Raw genomic sequence first — 17792 nt, 5'->3', positions numbered from 1 at the left:
GGTAAGACAGAGACAGGTATCTAGAGAAAGGCAGGTAAGACAGAGACAGGTATCTAGAGAAAGGCAGGTAGTTAAGAGGCCAGACAGAGACAGGTATCTAGAGAAAGGCAGGTAGTTAAGATCCAGACAGAGACAGGTATCTAGAGAAAGGCAGGTAGTTAAGATCCAGACAGAGACAGGTATCTAGAGAAATGCAGGTAAGACAGAGACAGGTATCTAGAGAAAGGCAGGTAGTTAAGATCCAGACAGAGACAGGTATCTAGAGAAATGCAGGTAAGACAGAGACAGGTATCTAGAGAAAGGCAGGTAAGACAGAGACAGGTATCTAGAGAAAGGCAGGTAAGACAGAGACAGGTATCTAGAGAAAGGCAGGTAGTTAAGATCCAGACAGAGACAGGTATCTAGAGAAAGGCAGGTAGTTAAGATAAGATCCAGACAGAGACCAGACAGAGACAGGTATCTAGAGAAATGCAGGTAAGACAGAGACAGGTATCTAGAGAAATGCAGGTAAGACAGAGACAGGTATCTAGAGAAATGCAGGTAAGACAGAGACAGGTATCTAGAGAAAGGCAGGTAAGACAGAGACAGGTATCTAGAGAAAGGCAGGTAAGACAGAGACAGGTATCTAGAGAAAGGCAGGTAGTTAAGATCCAGACAGAGACAGGTATCTAGAGAAAGGCAGGTAGTTAAGATCCAGACAGAGACAGGTATCTAGAGAAAGGCAGGTAGTTAAGATCCAGACAGAGACAGGTATCTAGAGAAATGCAGGTAAGACAGAGACAGGTATCTAGAGAAAGGCAGGTAAGACAGAGACAGGTATCTAGAGAAAGGCAGGTGACAGAGACAGGTTAAGATCCAGACAGAGACAGGTATCTAGAGAAAGGCAGGTAAGACAGAGACAGGTATCTAGAGAAAGGCAGGTAAGACAGAGACAGGTATCTAGAGAAAGGCAGGTAGTTAAGATCCAGACAGAGACAGGTATCTAGAGAAAGGCAGGTAGTTAAGATCCAGACAGAGACAGGTATTAAGTAGACAGAGACAGGTATCTAGAGAAAGGCAGGTAGTTAAGATCCAGACAGAGACAGGTATCTAGAGAAATGCAGGTAAGACAGAGACAGGTATCTAGAGAAAGGCAGGTAAGACAGAGACAGGTATCTAGAGAAAGGCAGGTAAGACAGAGACAGGTATCTAGAGAAAGGCAGGTAAGACAGAGACAGGTATCTAGAGAAAGGCAGGTAGTTAAGATCCAGACAGAGACAGGTATCTAGAGAAAGTTAAGATCCAGACAGAGACAGGTATTAAGATCCAGACAGAGACAGGTATCTAGAGAAAGGCAGGTAAGATCCAGACAGAGACAGTTAAGATCCAGACAGAGACAGGTATCTAGAGAAAGGCAGGTAGTTAAGATCCAGACAGAGACAGGTATCTAGAGAAAGGCAGGTAGTTAAGATCCAGACAGAGACAGGTATCTAGAGAAAGGCAGGTAGTTAAGATCCAGACAGAGACAGGTATCTAGAGAAAGGCAGGTAGTTAAGATCCAGACAGAGACAGGTATCTAGAGAAAGGCAGGTAGTTAAGATCCAGACAGAGACAGGTATCTAGAGAAAGGCAGGTAGTTAAGATCCAGACAGAGACAGGTATCTAGAGAAAGGCAGGTAGTTAAGATCCAGACAGAGACAGGTATCTAGAGAAAGGCAGGTAAGACAGAGACAGGTATCTAGAGAAAGGCAGGTAGTTAAGATCCAGACAGAGACAGGTATCTAGAGAAATGCAGGTAAGACAGAGACAGGTATCTAGAGAAAGGCAGGTAGTTAAGATCCAGACAGAGACAGGTATCTAGAGAAAGGCAGGTAAGACAGAGACAGGTATCTAGAGAAAGGCAGGTAAGACAGAGACAGGTATCTAGAGAAAGGCAGGTAGTTAAGATCCAGACAGAGACAGGTATCTAGAGAAAGGCAGGTAGTTAAGATCCAGACAGAGACAGGTATCTAGAGAAAGGCAGGTAAGACAGAGAGTTAGATGAGGCTCTTACCTTGAGCAGCATGTGTTTCTCGCTGGGCGTCAGGTACATCTTGTTCTCATAGTAATCAACACTGATGTTGACAATGTCTGCTAACAACTCCTCATAGCCAGGAATCACCTCCAACTGCTGCTGCAGACACTACAGAGAGAAATATACACACTATTACTACTGCAGCAGACACTACAGAGAGAAATATACACACTATTACTACTGCAGCAGACACTACAGAGAGAAATATACACACTATTACTACTGCAGCAGACACTACAGAGAGAAATATACACACTATTACTGCTGCTGCAGACACTACAGAGAAATATACACACTATTACTGCTACTGCAGACACTACAGAGAAATATACACACTATTACTGCTGCTGCAGACACTACAGAGAAATACACACACTAGTACTGCTACTGCACCACACACACACACACACACCTGAGTGATCCTGTTGTGATTGGCTAGGAACATGGAGAGGTTCTGTGACTCCTGGATGGACTGAGGGTCAGCCATCTTCCTCAGGAACTGAGCTGCCCTGAAGACAAATAATACCACAGATCTAATTCTGTAGCAGCACCTCACAGCTTCTGTTTTACTGAGCCGCCCTGAAGACAAATAATACCACAGATCTAATTCTGTAACAGCACCTCACAGCTTCTGTTTTACTGAGCTGCCCTGAAGACAAATAATACCACAGATCTAATTCTGTAACAGCACCTCACAGCTTCTGTTTAACATGAGTCAATTGGGTGCATCTCAATAGTGGGGTAAATTGGCCCTGTCACTCCGTCACTTTCCTTCATTTGAAGGAACCTAGACAGGTAAAAGCAAATCCCCCTTAGCCTCTACTACACTGCTTTCCCCTATCCTGTGTTTTCAGGATCAGTGCAGGTATAGGAGAGGTGATAGGGAGAGGAAGCCACTGCAGGCTATTGAGATGCACCTCCTCATTGTGTCTGACTTCCCTCCGTACCTTTTATAGGCAGAGTGGTCGTTCTTGACGCTGCACTTCATGTTCTTGAGTTCGTCGAGCACAGCGAACATGTTGATGAACTTGCCCAGGGTGAGGAGGTAGGCTTCAGAGACGAAGTCTTTCCTCCGCTCAGCGTGGCAGAGACGCTTCACCTCCCCGCAGAAACGCTCTATGGCCTTACGCTGCAGGGGAGGACAGGGGAAAAGGAGACGATAGAGAGAAGAGAGGTTCTCAGATATATTTAGGACTGATATGATTGACTGACAGAGTTCTAATTCAAATATGATACATTTAATGGGTTGTTCATTCATTTTATTAATGAATCCATCCATCACTGGTCTCTCACCTGGAAGTACATGAACTTCATGAGCTTGGTGACCTCTGGTTCCAGCACCTCCACAGTCTTCTCATAGATCTCCACCCTGTTGGGCTGCTCGTTACACTTCACCTGGAGAACACAGAGGGGAACACAGCCTGCTCACTCAGATGATAAACCAAAAATTATCACCACAGACCACAGCGATCACTTATCAGACATTTTTCTTATCGTTCATTACAATAAGCAGCCTATAATAGAGAAATGTGAAATGTAACTGTTTTTCTGGGTCATTTGTGATGTTTTATTTGTGTTTCCCATGATTGTGTTATACAGTCGTGGCCAAAAGTTGAGAATGACAAATATTAATTTTCAAAGTCTGCTGCCTCAGCTTGTATGATGGCAATTTGCATATACTCCAGAATGTTATGAAGAGTGATCAGATGAATTGCAATTAATTGCAAAGTCCCCCTTTGCCATGGAAATGAACTGAATCCCCAAAAACATTTCCACTGCATTTTAACCCTGCCACAAAAGGACCAGCTGACATCATGTCAGTGATTCTCTCGTTAACACAGGTGTGAGTGTTGACAAGGACAAGGCTGGACATCACTCTGTCATGCTAATTGAGTTTGAATAACAGACTGGAAGCTTCAAAAGGTGCTTGGAATCATTGTTCTTCCTCTGTCAAACATGGTTACCTGCAAGGAAACACGTGCCGTCATCATTGCTTTGCACAAAAAGGGCTTCACAGGCAAGGATATTGCTGCCGGCAAGTACACTGCTCAAAAAAATAAAGGGAACACTAAAATAACACATCCTAGATCTGAATGAATGAAATATTCTTATTAAATATTTTTTTCTTTACATAGTTGAATGTGCTGACAACAAAATCACACAAAAATGATCAATGGAAATCAAATTTATCAACCCATGGAGGTCTGGATTTGGAGTCACACTCAAAATTAAAGTGGAAAACCACACTACAGGCTGATCCAACTTTGATGTAATGTCCTTAAAACAAGTCAAATTAGGCTCAGTAGTGTGTGTGGCCTCCACGTGCCTGTATGACCTCCCTACAATGCCTGGGCATGCTCCTGATGAGGTGGCGGATGGTCTCCTGAGGGATCTCCTCCCAGACCTGGACAAAATCATCCACCAACTCCTGGACAGTCTGTGGTGCAACGTGGCATTGGTGAATGGAGCGAGACATGATGTCCCAGATGTGCTCAATTGGATTCAGGTCTGGGGAACGGGCGGGCCAGTCCATAGCATCAATGCCTTCCTCTTGCAGGAACTGCTGACACACATGAGGTCTAGCATTGTCTTGCATTAGGAGGAACCCAGCATATGGTCTCACAGGGGGTCTGAGGATCTCATCTCGGTACCTAATGGTAGTCAGGCTACCTCTGACGAGCACATGGAGGGCTGTGCGGCCCCCCAAAGAAATGCCACCCCACACCATGACTGACCCACCACCAAACCGGTCATGCTGGAGGATGTTGCAGGCAGCAGAACGTTCTCCACACCGTCTCCAGACTCTGTCACGTGCTCAGTGTGAACCTGCTTTCATCTGTGAAGAGCACAGGGCGCCAGTGGCAAATTTGGTGTTCTCTGGCAAATGAAAAACGTCCTGCACGGTGTTGGGCTGTAAGCACAACCCCCACCTGTGGACATCGGGCCCTCATACCACCCTCATGGAGTCTGTTTCTGACTGTTTGAGCAGACACATGCACATTTTTGGCCTGCTGGAGGTCATTTTGCAGGGCTCTGGCAGTGCTCCTCCTGCTCCTCCTTGCACAAAGGCGGAGGTAGCGGTCCTGCTGCTGGGTTGTTGCCCTCCTACGGCCTCCTCCACGTCTCCTAATGTACTGGCCTGTCTCCTGGTAGCGCCTCCTACTCTGGACACTACGCTGACAGACACAGCAAACCTTCTTGCCACAGCTCGCATTGATGTTCCATCCTGGATGAGCTGCACTACCTGAGCCACTTGTGTGGGTTGTAGACCCACTAGAGTGAAAGCACCGCCAGCATTCAAAAGTGACCAAAACATCAGCCAGGAAGCATAGGAACTGAGAAGTGGTCTGTGGTCACCACCTGCAGAACCACTCCTTTATTGGGGGTGTCTTGCTAATTGCCTATCATTTCCACCTGTTGTCTATTCCATTTGCACAACAGCGTGTGACATTTATTGTCAGTGTTGCTTCCTAAGTGGACAGTTTGATTTCACAGAAGTGTGATTGACTTGGAGTTACATTGTGTTGTTTAAGTGTTCCCTTTATTTTTTTGAGCAGTGTATATTGCTGCCAGTAAGATTACACCTAAATCAACCATTTATCAGATCATCAAGAACTTCAAGGAGAGCGGTTCAATTGTTGTGAAGGGCGCCCAAGAATGTCCAGCAAGCGCCAGGTCTGTCTCCTAAAGTTGATTCAGCGAGGCACCACCAGTACAGAGCTTGTTCAGGAATGGCAGCAGGCAGGTGTGAGTGCATCTGTACGCACAGTGAGGCAAAGACCTTTGGAGGATGGCCTGGTGTGAAGAAGAGCAGCAAAGAAGGCACTTCTCTCCAGGAAAAACATCAGGGACAGACTGATATTCTGCAAAAGGTACAGGGATTGGACTGCTGAGGACTGGGGTAAAGTCATTTTCTCTGATGAATCCCATTTCCGATTGTTTGGGGCATCCATCAGTCTACCATCAGTCCTGTGTCATGCCAACAGTAAAGCATCCTGAGACCATTCATGTGTGGGGTTGCATCTCAGCCAAGGGAGTGGGCTCACTCACAATTTTGCCTAAGAACACAGCCATGAATAAAGAATGGTACCAACACATCCTCCGAGAGCAACTTCTCCCAACCATCCAGGAACAGTTTGGTGACGAACAATGCCTTTTCCAGCATGATGGAGCACCTTGCCATAAGGCAAAAGTGATAACGAAGTGGCTCGGGGAGCAAAACATAGATATTTTGGGTCCATGGCCAGGAAACTCCCCAGACCTTAATCCCATTGAGAACTTGAGGTCAATCCTCAAGAGGCGGGTGGACAAAAAAAAAAAAAACATTCTGACAAACTCATTAATTATGCACGAATGGGCTGCCATGTCAGGATGTGGCCCAGAAGTTAATTGACAGCATGCCAGGACGGATTGAAGAGGTCTTGAAAAAGGGTCAACACTGCAAATATTGACTCTTTGCATCAACTTCATGTAATTGTCAATAAAAGCCTTTGACACTTATGAAATGCTTGTAATTATACTTCAGTATTCCATAATAACATCTGACAAAAATATCTAAAGACACTGAAGCAGCAAACTTTGTGGAAATTAATATTAATGTAATTCTCAAAACTTGTAATTCTCAAGACTGTATGTACAGTGCCTTCAGGAAAGTATTCAGACCCCTTGACTTTTTCCACATTTTGTTACATTACAGCCTTATTCTAAAATGGATTAAATAAAAAAATATTACATCTACACACAATACCAGATAATGACAATGCGAAAACAGGTTTTTAAGATAAAAAAAAAAAAAAATCTATAATAAAAAAAAAAAAGATATACCTTATTTACATAAGTATTCAGACTCTTTGCTATGAGACATGATTGGAGTCCCCCTGTGGTTGTCACGACTTCCACCGAAGTTGTTCCCTCTCCTTGTTCGGGCGGCGTTCGGCCGTCGGCGTCACCGGCTTTCTAGCTGCCACCGATCCATGTTTCATTTTTCCTTTTGTTTTGTCTGTTTACACACTTGGTTCCCATCTCATGATTATGTTCCTTATTTAACCCTCTGGTTTCCTTTTCTGTTTTGTGCGTGATTGTCTTTTGTGTGTTGGAATTCGAGTCCTGTTTTGTAATAGGATTTTTGTTCCGTTCTTGGATTGAGGAAATACAGTGTTTTTTGCTCTTACCTGTGTCCTGCGCCTGACTCCTTCGCTATCTTCTAGGTAGACTCTGACAGTGGTAAATTAAATTGATTGGAGATGATTTGGAAAGGCACACACCTGTCTACATAAGGTCCCACAGTTGACAGTGCATGTCAGAGCAAAAACCAAGCCATAAGTTTGAAGGAAATGTCTGTAAAGCTCAGAGACAGGATTGTGTTGAGGCACAGATCAGGGGAAGGGTACCAACATACAGCTGTGGTACAGTATATAATGTACCGCAGCATCATGCTGTGAGGATGTTTTTCAGGAACTGGGAGACTAGTCAGGATCAAGGGAAAGATGAACGGAGAAAAGTATAGCGAGATCCTTGATGAAAACCTGCTCCAGAGCGCTCAGGACCTCAGACTGGGGTGAAGGTTCACCTTCCAACAGTACAACAACCCTAAGCACAGAGCCAAGACAACGCAGGAGTGGCTTCGGGACAAGTTCCTGAATGTCCTTGATTGGCCCAGCCAGAGCCTGGACTTGAACCCCATCGGACATCTCTGGAGAGACCTGAAAATAGCTGTGCAGCAACTCTCCCCATCGAACCTGACAGAGCTTGAGAAGATCTGCAGAGAAGAATGGGAGAAACTCCCCAAATCCAGGTGTTCCAAGTTGCAGCGTCATACCCAAGAAGACTCAAGGCTATAATCACTGCCAAAGGTGCTTCAACAGAGTAAAGGGTCTGAATACTTATGTAAATGATTTCCGTTTATTTTTTATTTTTTATAAATTAGCAAACATTTCTGAAAACCTGTTTTTGGTTGTTATTCTGTCTCTCAAAGTTCAAATAAACCTACCATTAAAATTGCAGATGGATCATTTCTTTGTCAGTGGGCAAACGTACAAAATCAGCAGGGGATCAAATCATTTTTTCCCTCACTGTATGTGTATATTTATGTTGGGCATATTTGTAAAATAGACGTAGGTCTCAATATGCCTACCCTGTTAAAATAAAGACAGTTTATTTTTTATTTTTTAATGTAATACATTTGCTAATATGGGTAATTGTAAATTTTTCCTTTATTTAACTAGGCAAGTCAGTTAAGAACAAATTCTTATTTTCAATGACGGCCTAGGAACAGTGGGTTAACTGCCTGTTCAGGGGCAGAACGACAGATTTGTACCTTGTCAGCTTGGGGATTTGAACTTGCAACCTTCCGGTTACTAGTCCAATGTTCTAACCACTAGGCTACTCTGCCGCCCCAATGGGACAATTGATGGCTACAACTGGTGCACATTAATGTTAAACTTTTCATTCCATTTATCATTATCGCATCAATTCAGGCAATTTATCACGATATGGAGTTTTGTCCATATCGCCCAGCTCTACCCCTAACCTTAACATTTATGGGGATGACAAATGGACCCTGTGTGTCACAAATGGCCTCTATGGACCCTGGTCAAGAGTAGTGCACTACATAATGAACAGGGTGCTATTTGGGAAGAAAACAAATTATGTGTCCCTGAGGCTACAAATTCAGCTCTAATACATTACAATACTATTAACAGCTTCCCTTTCTGGCTGATATACAGGTAACTGCCAAAATAAAGGAAACACCAACATGAAGTGACTTAATAGGGCGTTGGGCACCATGAGCCAGAACAGTTTCAACCTTGACGTAGATTCTACAAGTGTCTGGAACTCTACTGGGGGGATGTGACACCATTCTTCCACCAGAAATTCCATAATTTAGTGTTTTGTTGATGGTGGTGGAAAATGCTGACTCAGGCGTGGCTCCAGAATTTCCCATAAGTGTTAAGTTGGGTTGAGATCTGGTGACTGAGATAGCCATGGTGTATGGTTTACATCATTTTCATGCTCATCAAATCATTCAGTGACCACTCCTGCCCTGTGGATGGGGGCATTGTCATCCCATAGTTATGGTAGCCAAAATCATGTCCAAAATAATGACATGCCTAGCATTTTTAAGTGTTTCCTTTATTTTGGCAGTTAACTGTAAAGTAGACTGTGGTTGTAGAGTGGTGAGTGACGTGGTAAAAATAGACTAATTTGCATGTTTAGGGTTGAACTGTTCTAATGAGAAAAAGACAGCTGAGGAACGTGTGGTGAAGTCGAGCGTTATTGAAAGAACACCTTTCTACCCTTCTCATTGCAGAGTAGGCTTGGGCGGTATAAAATATACCGGAGTACTTGGAAATAGCCACGGGATGGTTTTGCAATACCTTTTTAGTTTGTTAATACATTTGAATAGTTGTAAGTACTTTTTATGTAAATACCTGCAGTCAACTTGTGCAATATGTTGTGTTCTTCATTTCACCTGTCACATCATTTTTCATGATGAAGCTTACCGGTAGTCCCCAGTCACGTGGTGTTAGTTTACAAGCACACAACCATGAGAGACCAGAGCCTTTTGAGTCACTCAATGTTGTGCAGCACACGCCATGGTAATCTAGCTATAGTATGGAATTCACAACTAAATGTTTGCCAGCTAGAAATCTTATAACTATTAAGTTAACAGCCTAAAATATGCTAAATACTCTGTAGTTGTGCATTTAGTTTGCTAATTTAGTAGCTAAGAGGTTAGCTTCTTCCAAAATCAAGCATCGCTTGCTAACAGCAGAGAATCCCCTTCTGGATCAAGGGCCTTGCTGTCTTATATTTGATTTGTGTGTTCAGCAAACTGAGTAGCATTTTTTAGTTACTAGTATACTTTTATGAGCTGGGATATCTGATCTGCAAATAGTTTATGTCAGAGACTATAAAACGTTGGCTCGTTAGCATTCTCTTTGGGATACCTATTGCAGAGTACCTTTTATTTGTTTATGCTTTCACTATCTTGTGATTGTGTGAAAGTGAGCAGAGAGAGAAAGAGCGAGAGAGAACGTTACCTGTGGTATAGCTCTTGAGCAGCTTCTCCAGGTGTAGAGCATGACAGCGTACTCATGGCCCTCCTCCAGCATCTCATTCTGGCGAGAGAGAACAGGGTTATACGCATTAGACATACACAGACCATCCTATGATGGATGCACCAAAACGGATGCAGATTTTCTTGATTAATCTTCACAAGTATGTTTCAAACATAAAATTGTTATTAAAATAGTCTGTTATAAAATGCTTTCTGTTTAATATCTCCTCACATTTGCATATTCACTACGGTGAATATTCTCTAGTGTGAAATACACTTCTCTAGACAAATGAGTAACCTCAGGTCTCTGTTGGAAAATAGATCATTTATCTGAATGGAACTTCCTGATTTAAAAGTTTATTTAAGAGACAGTTTCCTCTTCTGTCAGTCAAATCACACTCCCTATTCATTACATTCAGGAAGAGGTCTAGCCTAGTGACTGCCTGATTCATCCCTCAGTGTGTATGTATGTGTGTGTGTGTGTGAGTGTGTGTGCGTGTCAACAGAAACCGCTAACAAGGCCAAACCCTTAGTGCAGAAATGACAATAAAACACCCAAACACAAGGCTCTTTTGTGGTGGGTGTGTGAATGTGTGAATTTGTGTGTGTTAGCCAAGAGTTGAGAATAATGATGAAAAGGATCTGAGAACCATTCCCTAACTGTTCCCATTGAAAAACTAAAGTATCCACAAAGCACAGAGGCCCAACTCCAATACCCGTTCCAAACCAATCCCTCCAGGTTGCTTCCTCACCATGCTAGAGTGGACAGTAGCCTGCTCGATATAGCGAGCTATCCCCGTCACAAACGCATTCCTGTCCTCAAAGTTTGTGTCGAAGTTAGCCTAGAGAGAACAAGAAAGAGAGAGAGTTTAATACTCTTGCAATTAATTAGAAATCTCAGGTGTGTGTGTGTGTGTGTGTGTGTGTGTGTGTGTGTGTGTGTGTGTGTACCTGGTACATGATGGATGAAGGTGGAGGTTCGATGCAGGGCTGCTGGTCAGGGAGGGGCAGCTCCTCCAACAGATCCACATTAGACAGAGCATCCTCCAGGGTCACGTGGGTCGTCATGGCTACAAGAGGTCACTCACACAACCGGCCAGTCTGACAGAGAGCGAGACAGAGAGAGAAGCAAACCACAAACTCTCAGTAAAAGAAAAGGAAAAAAAAGAGGACAAATCCCAATCTAAACCAATATAGATTCCTTCCACCAGGAGAACTGTCATACATTGGCTGGTATTCACTCTCATTTCCTCTTTAGGAACCACTTGCTACAGCACATATGTCTGTCTGTGCACCTGTCTGTCTATCTGTCTGTCTACAATCTGTACGTCTGTGTGTGTGCTTCCCTGTCTCTCCACACAGTGTGGGCACTGGGCATGGCATGTTTCCCTTTTACAACTGGCAGATAAATGTCATCAGACAAACAGCCTTTGTGACACCATGAAAAGACAATAGTGAGAACAAGACATGTTGTAATGCTAGACAACGCTGTCATTCTTGAGAGCGAGAGAGCGAGAGAGCGAGAGCGCGAGAGAGCGAGAGAGAGCGAGGAGGAGCAGTAAATTGCCTGTGTTTAATTGTCGTTCAGACATGATACTGCTGAATGTTACGTAGCACACTGGTATACATGATGGTATACATGTTCTGTCTGCTCTGCACTGAAATCAAACTGCTGAGTAGGCTAATTCACATGCAGACAGGTAGGTCATTAACACTTGATTGAAGATTGACAAAAATGGTGCTGAAAGGCCCACCTATAGCTTACCAAACAGCACTGCTGAAAGGCCCACCTATAGCTTACCAAACAGCACTGCTGAAAGGCCCACCTATAGCTTACCAAACAGCACTGCTGAAAGGCCCACCTATAGCTTACCAAACAGCACTGCTGAAAGGCCCACCTATAGCTTACCAAACAGCACTGCTGAAAGGCCCACCTATAGCTTACCAAACAGCACTGCTGAAAGGCCCACCTATAGCTTACCAAACAGCACTGCTGAAAGGCCCACCTATAGCTTACCAAACAGCACTGCTGAAAGGCCCACCTATAGCTTACCAAACAGCACTGCTGAAAGGCCCACCTATAGCTTACCAAACAGCACTACTGAAAGGCCCACCTATAGCTTACCAAACAGCACTACTGAAAGGCCCACCTATAGCTTACCAAACAGCACTACTGAAAGGCCCACCTATAGCTTACCAAACAGCACTACTGAAAGGCCCACCTATAGCTTACCAAACAGCACTACTGAAAGGCCCACCTATAGCTTACCAAACAGCACTACTGAAAGGCCCACCTATAGCTTACCAAACAGCACTACTGAAAGGCCCACCTATAGCTTACCAAACAGCACTACTGAAAGGCCCACCTATAGCTTACCAAACAGCACTGCTGAAAGGCACATCAATCAATCGACTACACTATTGCGCTCTTGCACACAGAAGCCTTGTATACCTAGATTGTCAAGAAGACCATAGATCCTTACAGCCAGTCTGGGTCTGAGCAGGAACAGTGTGTCTATGTCCCAAATGCCACCCTATTCCCTACATTAGTGCACTATATAGGAAATAGGGTGCCATTTTGGACGACACACTGTGTCTGGCCCGGGGCTTAGCCTCTACATCATGTGCCTCTCAGGAGTGTGTTTAAGTCTGACCTGATTGACAAGCCTGATAAAAATCGTCTTAATTTCCTCCAGCCAGAAGAAGGAGCAGTAAGGGAGACAAAGGGGGTTGAGGAGGGAAGAGCCCAGCTAACAATTCTAGGGAGAGAACGTTTTTGTAATGTTACCCGTAATGTTTGAGTGTCACGTTTTCTGTTAGTGAAGAGAACGTTCTATGTTAGCAAAAACCTTCTGAGAACATTTTTTAGCATGTTTGTGTTAAAGTTAGTGTCATGCCGAACTTCTCTAGAACGTGGTTACAATGTTCTCAGAATCTTCTGAGGGAGAATATTACATCAACGTTCCACCAAACCATAGTTGCCATGTTATCAGAAAATACAATATTAAAATGTTCTAGATACGTTTCATGGGACGTTACAATAACATTAATGTGTCCAGTTTTCTGAGGGTTATAAAAATATTCCATAGAGCCTCCCGAGTGGCGCAGCAGTCTAAGGCACTGCATCGCAGTGCTAGAGGCATTACTACAGATCCGGGTTCATTCCCGGAGTCCCATAGGACGGCGCACAATTGGCACATCATTATCCAGGTTAGGGGAGGGTTTGGCTGGGTGCCTAAGGGCTGACCCCGGTCCCCAGTTGAACGCTGTATCCTCCAACACATTGGTGCCTCGTGTGCCATAAAACTATATATAAATATATATATATATATATATATATATATATATATATATAAAGTACCAGTCAAAAGTTTGGACACACCTACTCATTCAAGGGTTTTTCTTTATTTTTACTATTTTCTACATTGTAGAATAATAGTGAAGACATCAAAACTAAAATTTTAAAAAACTTAAGGAATTATGTAGAAAACAAAAAAGTGTTAAACAAATCAAATATATTTGAGATTCTTCAAAGTAGTCACCCTTTGCCTTAACATATTTGAATACTCTTGGCATTCTCAACCAGCTTCGCCTATAATTATTTTCCAACAGTCTTGGAGGAGTTCCCACATATGCTGAGCACTTTTTGGTTGCTTTTCCTTGACTCAACTCCTCCCAAACCATCTCAATTGGGTTGAGGTCAGGTAATTGTGTAGGTCAGGTCATCTGATGCAGCACTCCATCACTCTCTTTTTTTGGTCAAATAGCCCTTACACAGCCTGGAGGTGTGTTGGGTCATTGTCCTGTTGAAAAACAAATGATAGTCCCACTAAGCGCAAACCATGCTGGTTAAGTGTGCCTTGAATTCTAAATAAATCATCGACAGTGTCACCAGCAAAGCACCTCTATACCATCACACCTCATCCTCCATGCTTCACGGTGGGAACCACACATAAGGAGATCATCCGTTCACCTACTCTGCATCTCACAAAGACACGGTGGTTGGAACCAAAAATATCACATTTGTACTCATCAGACCAAAAGACAGATTTCCACCCGTCTAGAGTCCATTACTCTCTTCTTCTTATTGGTGTCCTTTAGTATTGCTTTCTTTGCAGCGATTCTCTTCTGAACAGTTGATTTTGAGATGTGTGTTACTTGAACTCTGTGAAGCATTTATTTGGGCTGCAATTTCTGAGGCTGGTAACTCTAATGACTTAATCCTCTGCAGAGGTAACTCTGGGTCTTCCTTTCCTGTGGCGGTCCTCATGAGAGCCAGTTTCATCATAGTGCTTGATGGTTTTTGAGACTGCACTTGAAGAAACTTTCAAAGTTATCGAAATTATCCGGATTGACTGACCTTCATGTCTTAAAGTAATGATGGACTGATGTTTCTCTTTGCTTATTTGAGTTGTTCATGCCATAATATGGACTTGGTCTATTACCAAATAGGGCTATCTTCCGTAAACCACACCTATCTTGTAGAGGTCGACCGATTATGATTTTTCAATGCTGATACCGATACCGATTATTGGAGGACCAAAAAAGCCGATACCGAATAAATCGGCCAATTTTTTTTATTTTTGTTATTATAAAAATAATAATAATGACAATTACAACAATTCTGAATGAACACCTATTTTAACTTAATAGAATACATCAAAATCAATTTAGCCTCAAATAAATAATGAAACATGTTCAATTTGGTCTAAATAATGCAAAAACAAAGTGTTGGAGAAGAAAGTAAAAGTGCAATATGTGCTATGTAAGAAAGCTAACGTTTAAGTTCCTTGCTCAGAACATGAGAACATATGAAAGTTGGTGGTTCCTTTTAACATGATTCCTCAATATTCCCAGGTAAGAAGTTTTAGGTTGTAGTTATTATAGGAATTATAGGACTATTTCTCTCTATACCATTTATATTTCAAATACCTTTGACTATTGGATGTTCTTATAGGCACTTTAGTATTGCCAGTGTAACTGTATAGCTTCCGTGCCTCTCCTCGCCCCTACCTGGGCTCGAACCAGCCACACAACGACAACAGCCACACTTGAAGCAGCGTTACCCATGCAGAGCAAGGGGAACAACTACTCCAAGTCTCCGAGTGAGTGACGTCACCGATTGAAACGCTATTAGCGCGCACCCCGGTAACTAGCTAGCCATTTGACATTGGTTACACCAGCCTAATCTTGGCAGTTGATAGGCTTGAAGTGATAAACAGCTCAATGCTTGAAGCACAGCGAAGAGCTGCTGGCAAACGCATGAAAGTGCTGTTTGAATGAATGCTTACGAGCCTGCTGCTGCCTACCACCTCTCAGTCAGACTGCTTTATCAAATCATAGACTTAATTATAACATAATAACACACAGAAATATGAGCCTTTGGTCATTAATATGGTCGAATCCGGAAACTATCATTTCGACATCAAAAAGTTTATTCTTTCAGTGAAATACGGAACCGTTCCGTATTTTATCTAACGGATGGCATCCGTAAGTCTCAATATTGCTGTTACATTGTACAACCTTCAATGTTATGTCATAATTATGTGCAATTCTGGCAAATTAATTACGGTCTTTGTTAGGAATAAATGGACTTCACACAGTTCGCAACGAGCCAGGTGGCCCAAACTGCTGCATATACCCTGACTGCTTGCACGGAACGCAAGAGAAGTGACACAATTTCCCTAATTATAAGAAATTCATGTTAGCAGGCAATATTAACTAAATATATACTGGGGCCTCCCGGGTGGCGCAGTGGCTAAGGGCACTGCATCGCAGCGCTATCTGTGCCACCAGAGACTCTGCGCCCAGGCTCTGTCGCAACCGGGAGGTCCGTGGAGCGACGCACAATTGGCCTAGCGTCGTCCGGGTTAGGGAGGGTTTGGCCGGTAGGGATATCCTTGTCTCATCGCGCACCAGCGACTCCTGTGGCGGGCCGGGCGCAGTGCACGCTAACCAAGGTCACCAGGTGCACGGTGTTTCCTCCGACATATTGGTGCGGCTGGCTTCCAGGTTGGATGCCCGCTGTGTTAAGAAGCAGTGCGGCTTGGGTTGTGTATCGGAGGACGCATGACCTTCGACCTTCGTCTCTCCCGAGCCCGTATAGGAGTTGTAGCGATGAGACAAGATAGTAGCTACCAACAATTGGATACCACGAAATTGGGGAGAAAAAGGGGGTAAAAAAAAAAATATATATATATATACACACACTTGTGTATTGATTTTTAAAAAAAGGTATTGATGTTTATGGTTAGGTTTGGTGCAACGACAGTACTAAATCATCACCCGTTTTAAATCAACCCGTTTAGCGAAGTAGGCTGTGATTCGATGAGAAATTGACAGGCACTGCATCGATTATATGCAACGCAGGACACGCTAGATAAACTAGTAATATCATCAACCATGTGTAGTTAACTAGTGATTACGTTAAGATTGATTGTTTTTTATAAGATACGTTTAATGCGAACTAGCAACTTACCTTGGCTTCTTGCTGCCGTCGCGTAACAGGTAGTCAGCCTGCCACGCAGGCTCCTCGTGGAGTACAATGTAAGGTAGACGGTTAGAGCGTTGGAATAGTAACCAGGTTGCAAAAACGAATCCCCGAGCTGACAAGGTAAAAATCTGTCATTCTGCCCCTGAACAAAGCAGTTAAGGTGTTAAAAAATAAATAATAATAAAACATGTAATTAAAATAATCTGTGTCCAAAAATACCGATTTCCGATTGTTATGAAAACTTGAAATCGGCCCTAATTAAATCGGCCATTCCGATTAAATCGGTCGACCTCTACTATCTTGTCACAACACAACTGATTGGCTCAAACGTATTAAGGAAAGAAATTCCACAAATTAACTTTAACAAGGCGCACCTGTTAAATGAAATGCATTCCAGGTGACTACCTCAAAAAGCTGGTTGAGAGAATGCCAAGAGTGTGCAAAGCTGTCATCAAGGCAAAGGGTGGTTACTTTGAAGAATCTCAAATATAAAATATATTTTGATTTGTTTAACAATTTTATGGTTACTACATGATTCCATATGTTGTTATTTAATGTTTTTGATGATCTTCACTATTATTCTACATGTAGAAAATAGTAAAAATAAAGAAAAACCCTTGAATGAGTAGGTATGTCCAAATTTTGACTGGTACTGTATATATGCTACTGCTCAACTAAAAAAATCTTGGTCGACCAACAGCCTAACGACAAGTCGAATAATTGAGGTCAGTCCTAATTGATAGATTATGTGGAAATCTCAATTACTCACAGATTGGCAATCTGTGTCATGTAGTGGGAGTGGGGGAAAAATAAGAGTAGGTGGGGGAGGAGGGTGACTGAGTGTAGGAGGAGGAGTGACTAGACAGAGGAGGAGGGGAGTGGGAAGGGAGGAAGGGGACTGAGTGTAGGAGCAGGTGTGACTGTAGACGGGAGGAGGGGGAGTGTAGGAGGAGTGACTAGACGGAGGAGGAGGGGGACTGAGTGTAGGAGTAGGAGTGACTGTAGACGGAGGAGGAGGGGAGGAGAGGGGCTGAGTATAGGAGGAGGAGTGACTAGACGGAGGAGGGGGACTGAGTGTAGGAGGAGTGACTGTAGACGGAGGAGGAGTGACTGTAGATGGAGGAATGGTGACTGTAGATGGAGGAGGAGGGGGACTGAGTGTAGGATGAGGAGTGACTAGACGGAGG

At 43.3% G+C, this 17792-nt stretch overlaps 1 protein-coding gene across 1 annotated transcript in view; it reads right to left on the bottom strand.

The window, feature by feature from the left end:
* The window catches only part of LOC115130961 (cytoplasmic FMR1-interacting protein 2), a 54130-nt gene that overhangs the window by 28014 nt on the left and 8324 nt on the right, over positions 1 to 17792 (bottom strand). The window contains exons 2-8 of the mRNA XM_065019864.1: positions 11064 to 11213; positions 10865 to 10954; positions 10096 to 10173; positions 3347 to 3448; positions 3001 to 3182; positions 2466 to 2562; positions 2033 to 2161 (exon numbers count right to left, since the gene is read on the bottom strand). Coding sequence (XP_064875936.1) covers positions 2033 to 2161; positions 2466 to 2562; positions 3001 to 3182; positions 3347 to 3448; positions 10096 to 10173; positions 10865 to 10954; positions 11064 to 11180 — 795 coding nt within the window. The 5' untranslated portion in view covers positions 11181 to 11213. The remainder of the gene's footprint in view (positions 1 to 2032; positions 2162 to 2465; positions 2563 to 3000; positions 3183 to 3346; positions 3449 to 10095; positions 10174 to 10864; positions 10955 to 11063; positions 11214 to 17792) is intronic.

The sequence above is a fragment of the Oncorhynchus nerka genome, linkage group LG6 (genome assembly GCF_034236695.1).
Source record: "Oncorhynchus nerka isolate Pitt River linkage group LG6, Oner_Uvic_2.0, whole genome shotgun sequence".
Taxonomy (NCBI): Eukaryota; Metazoa; Chordata; class Actinopteri; order Salmoniformes; family Salmonidae; genus Oncorhynchus; species Oncorhynchus nerka.
Note: the sequence above shows the minus strand (reverse complement) of the source record. Positions and strands in the feature narration are given on the sequence as shown.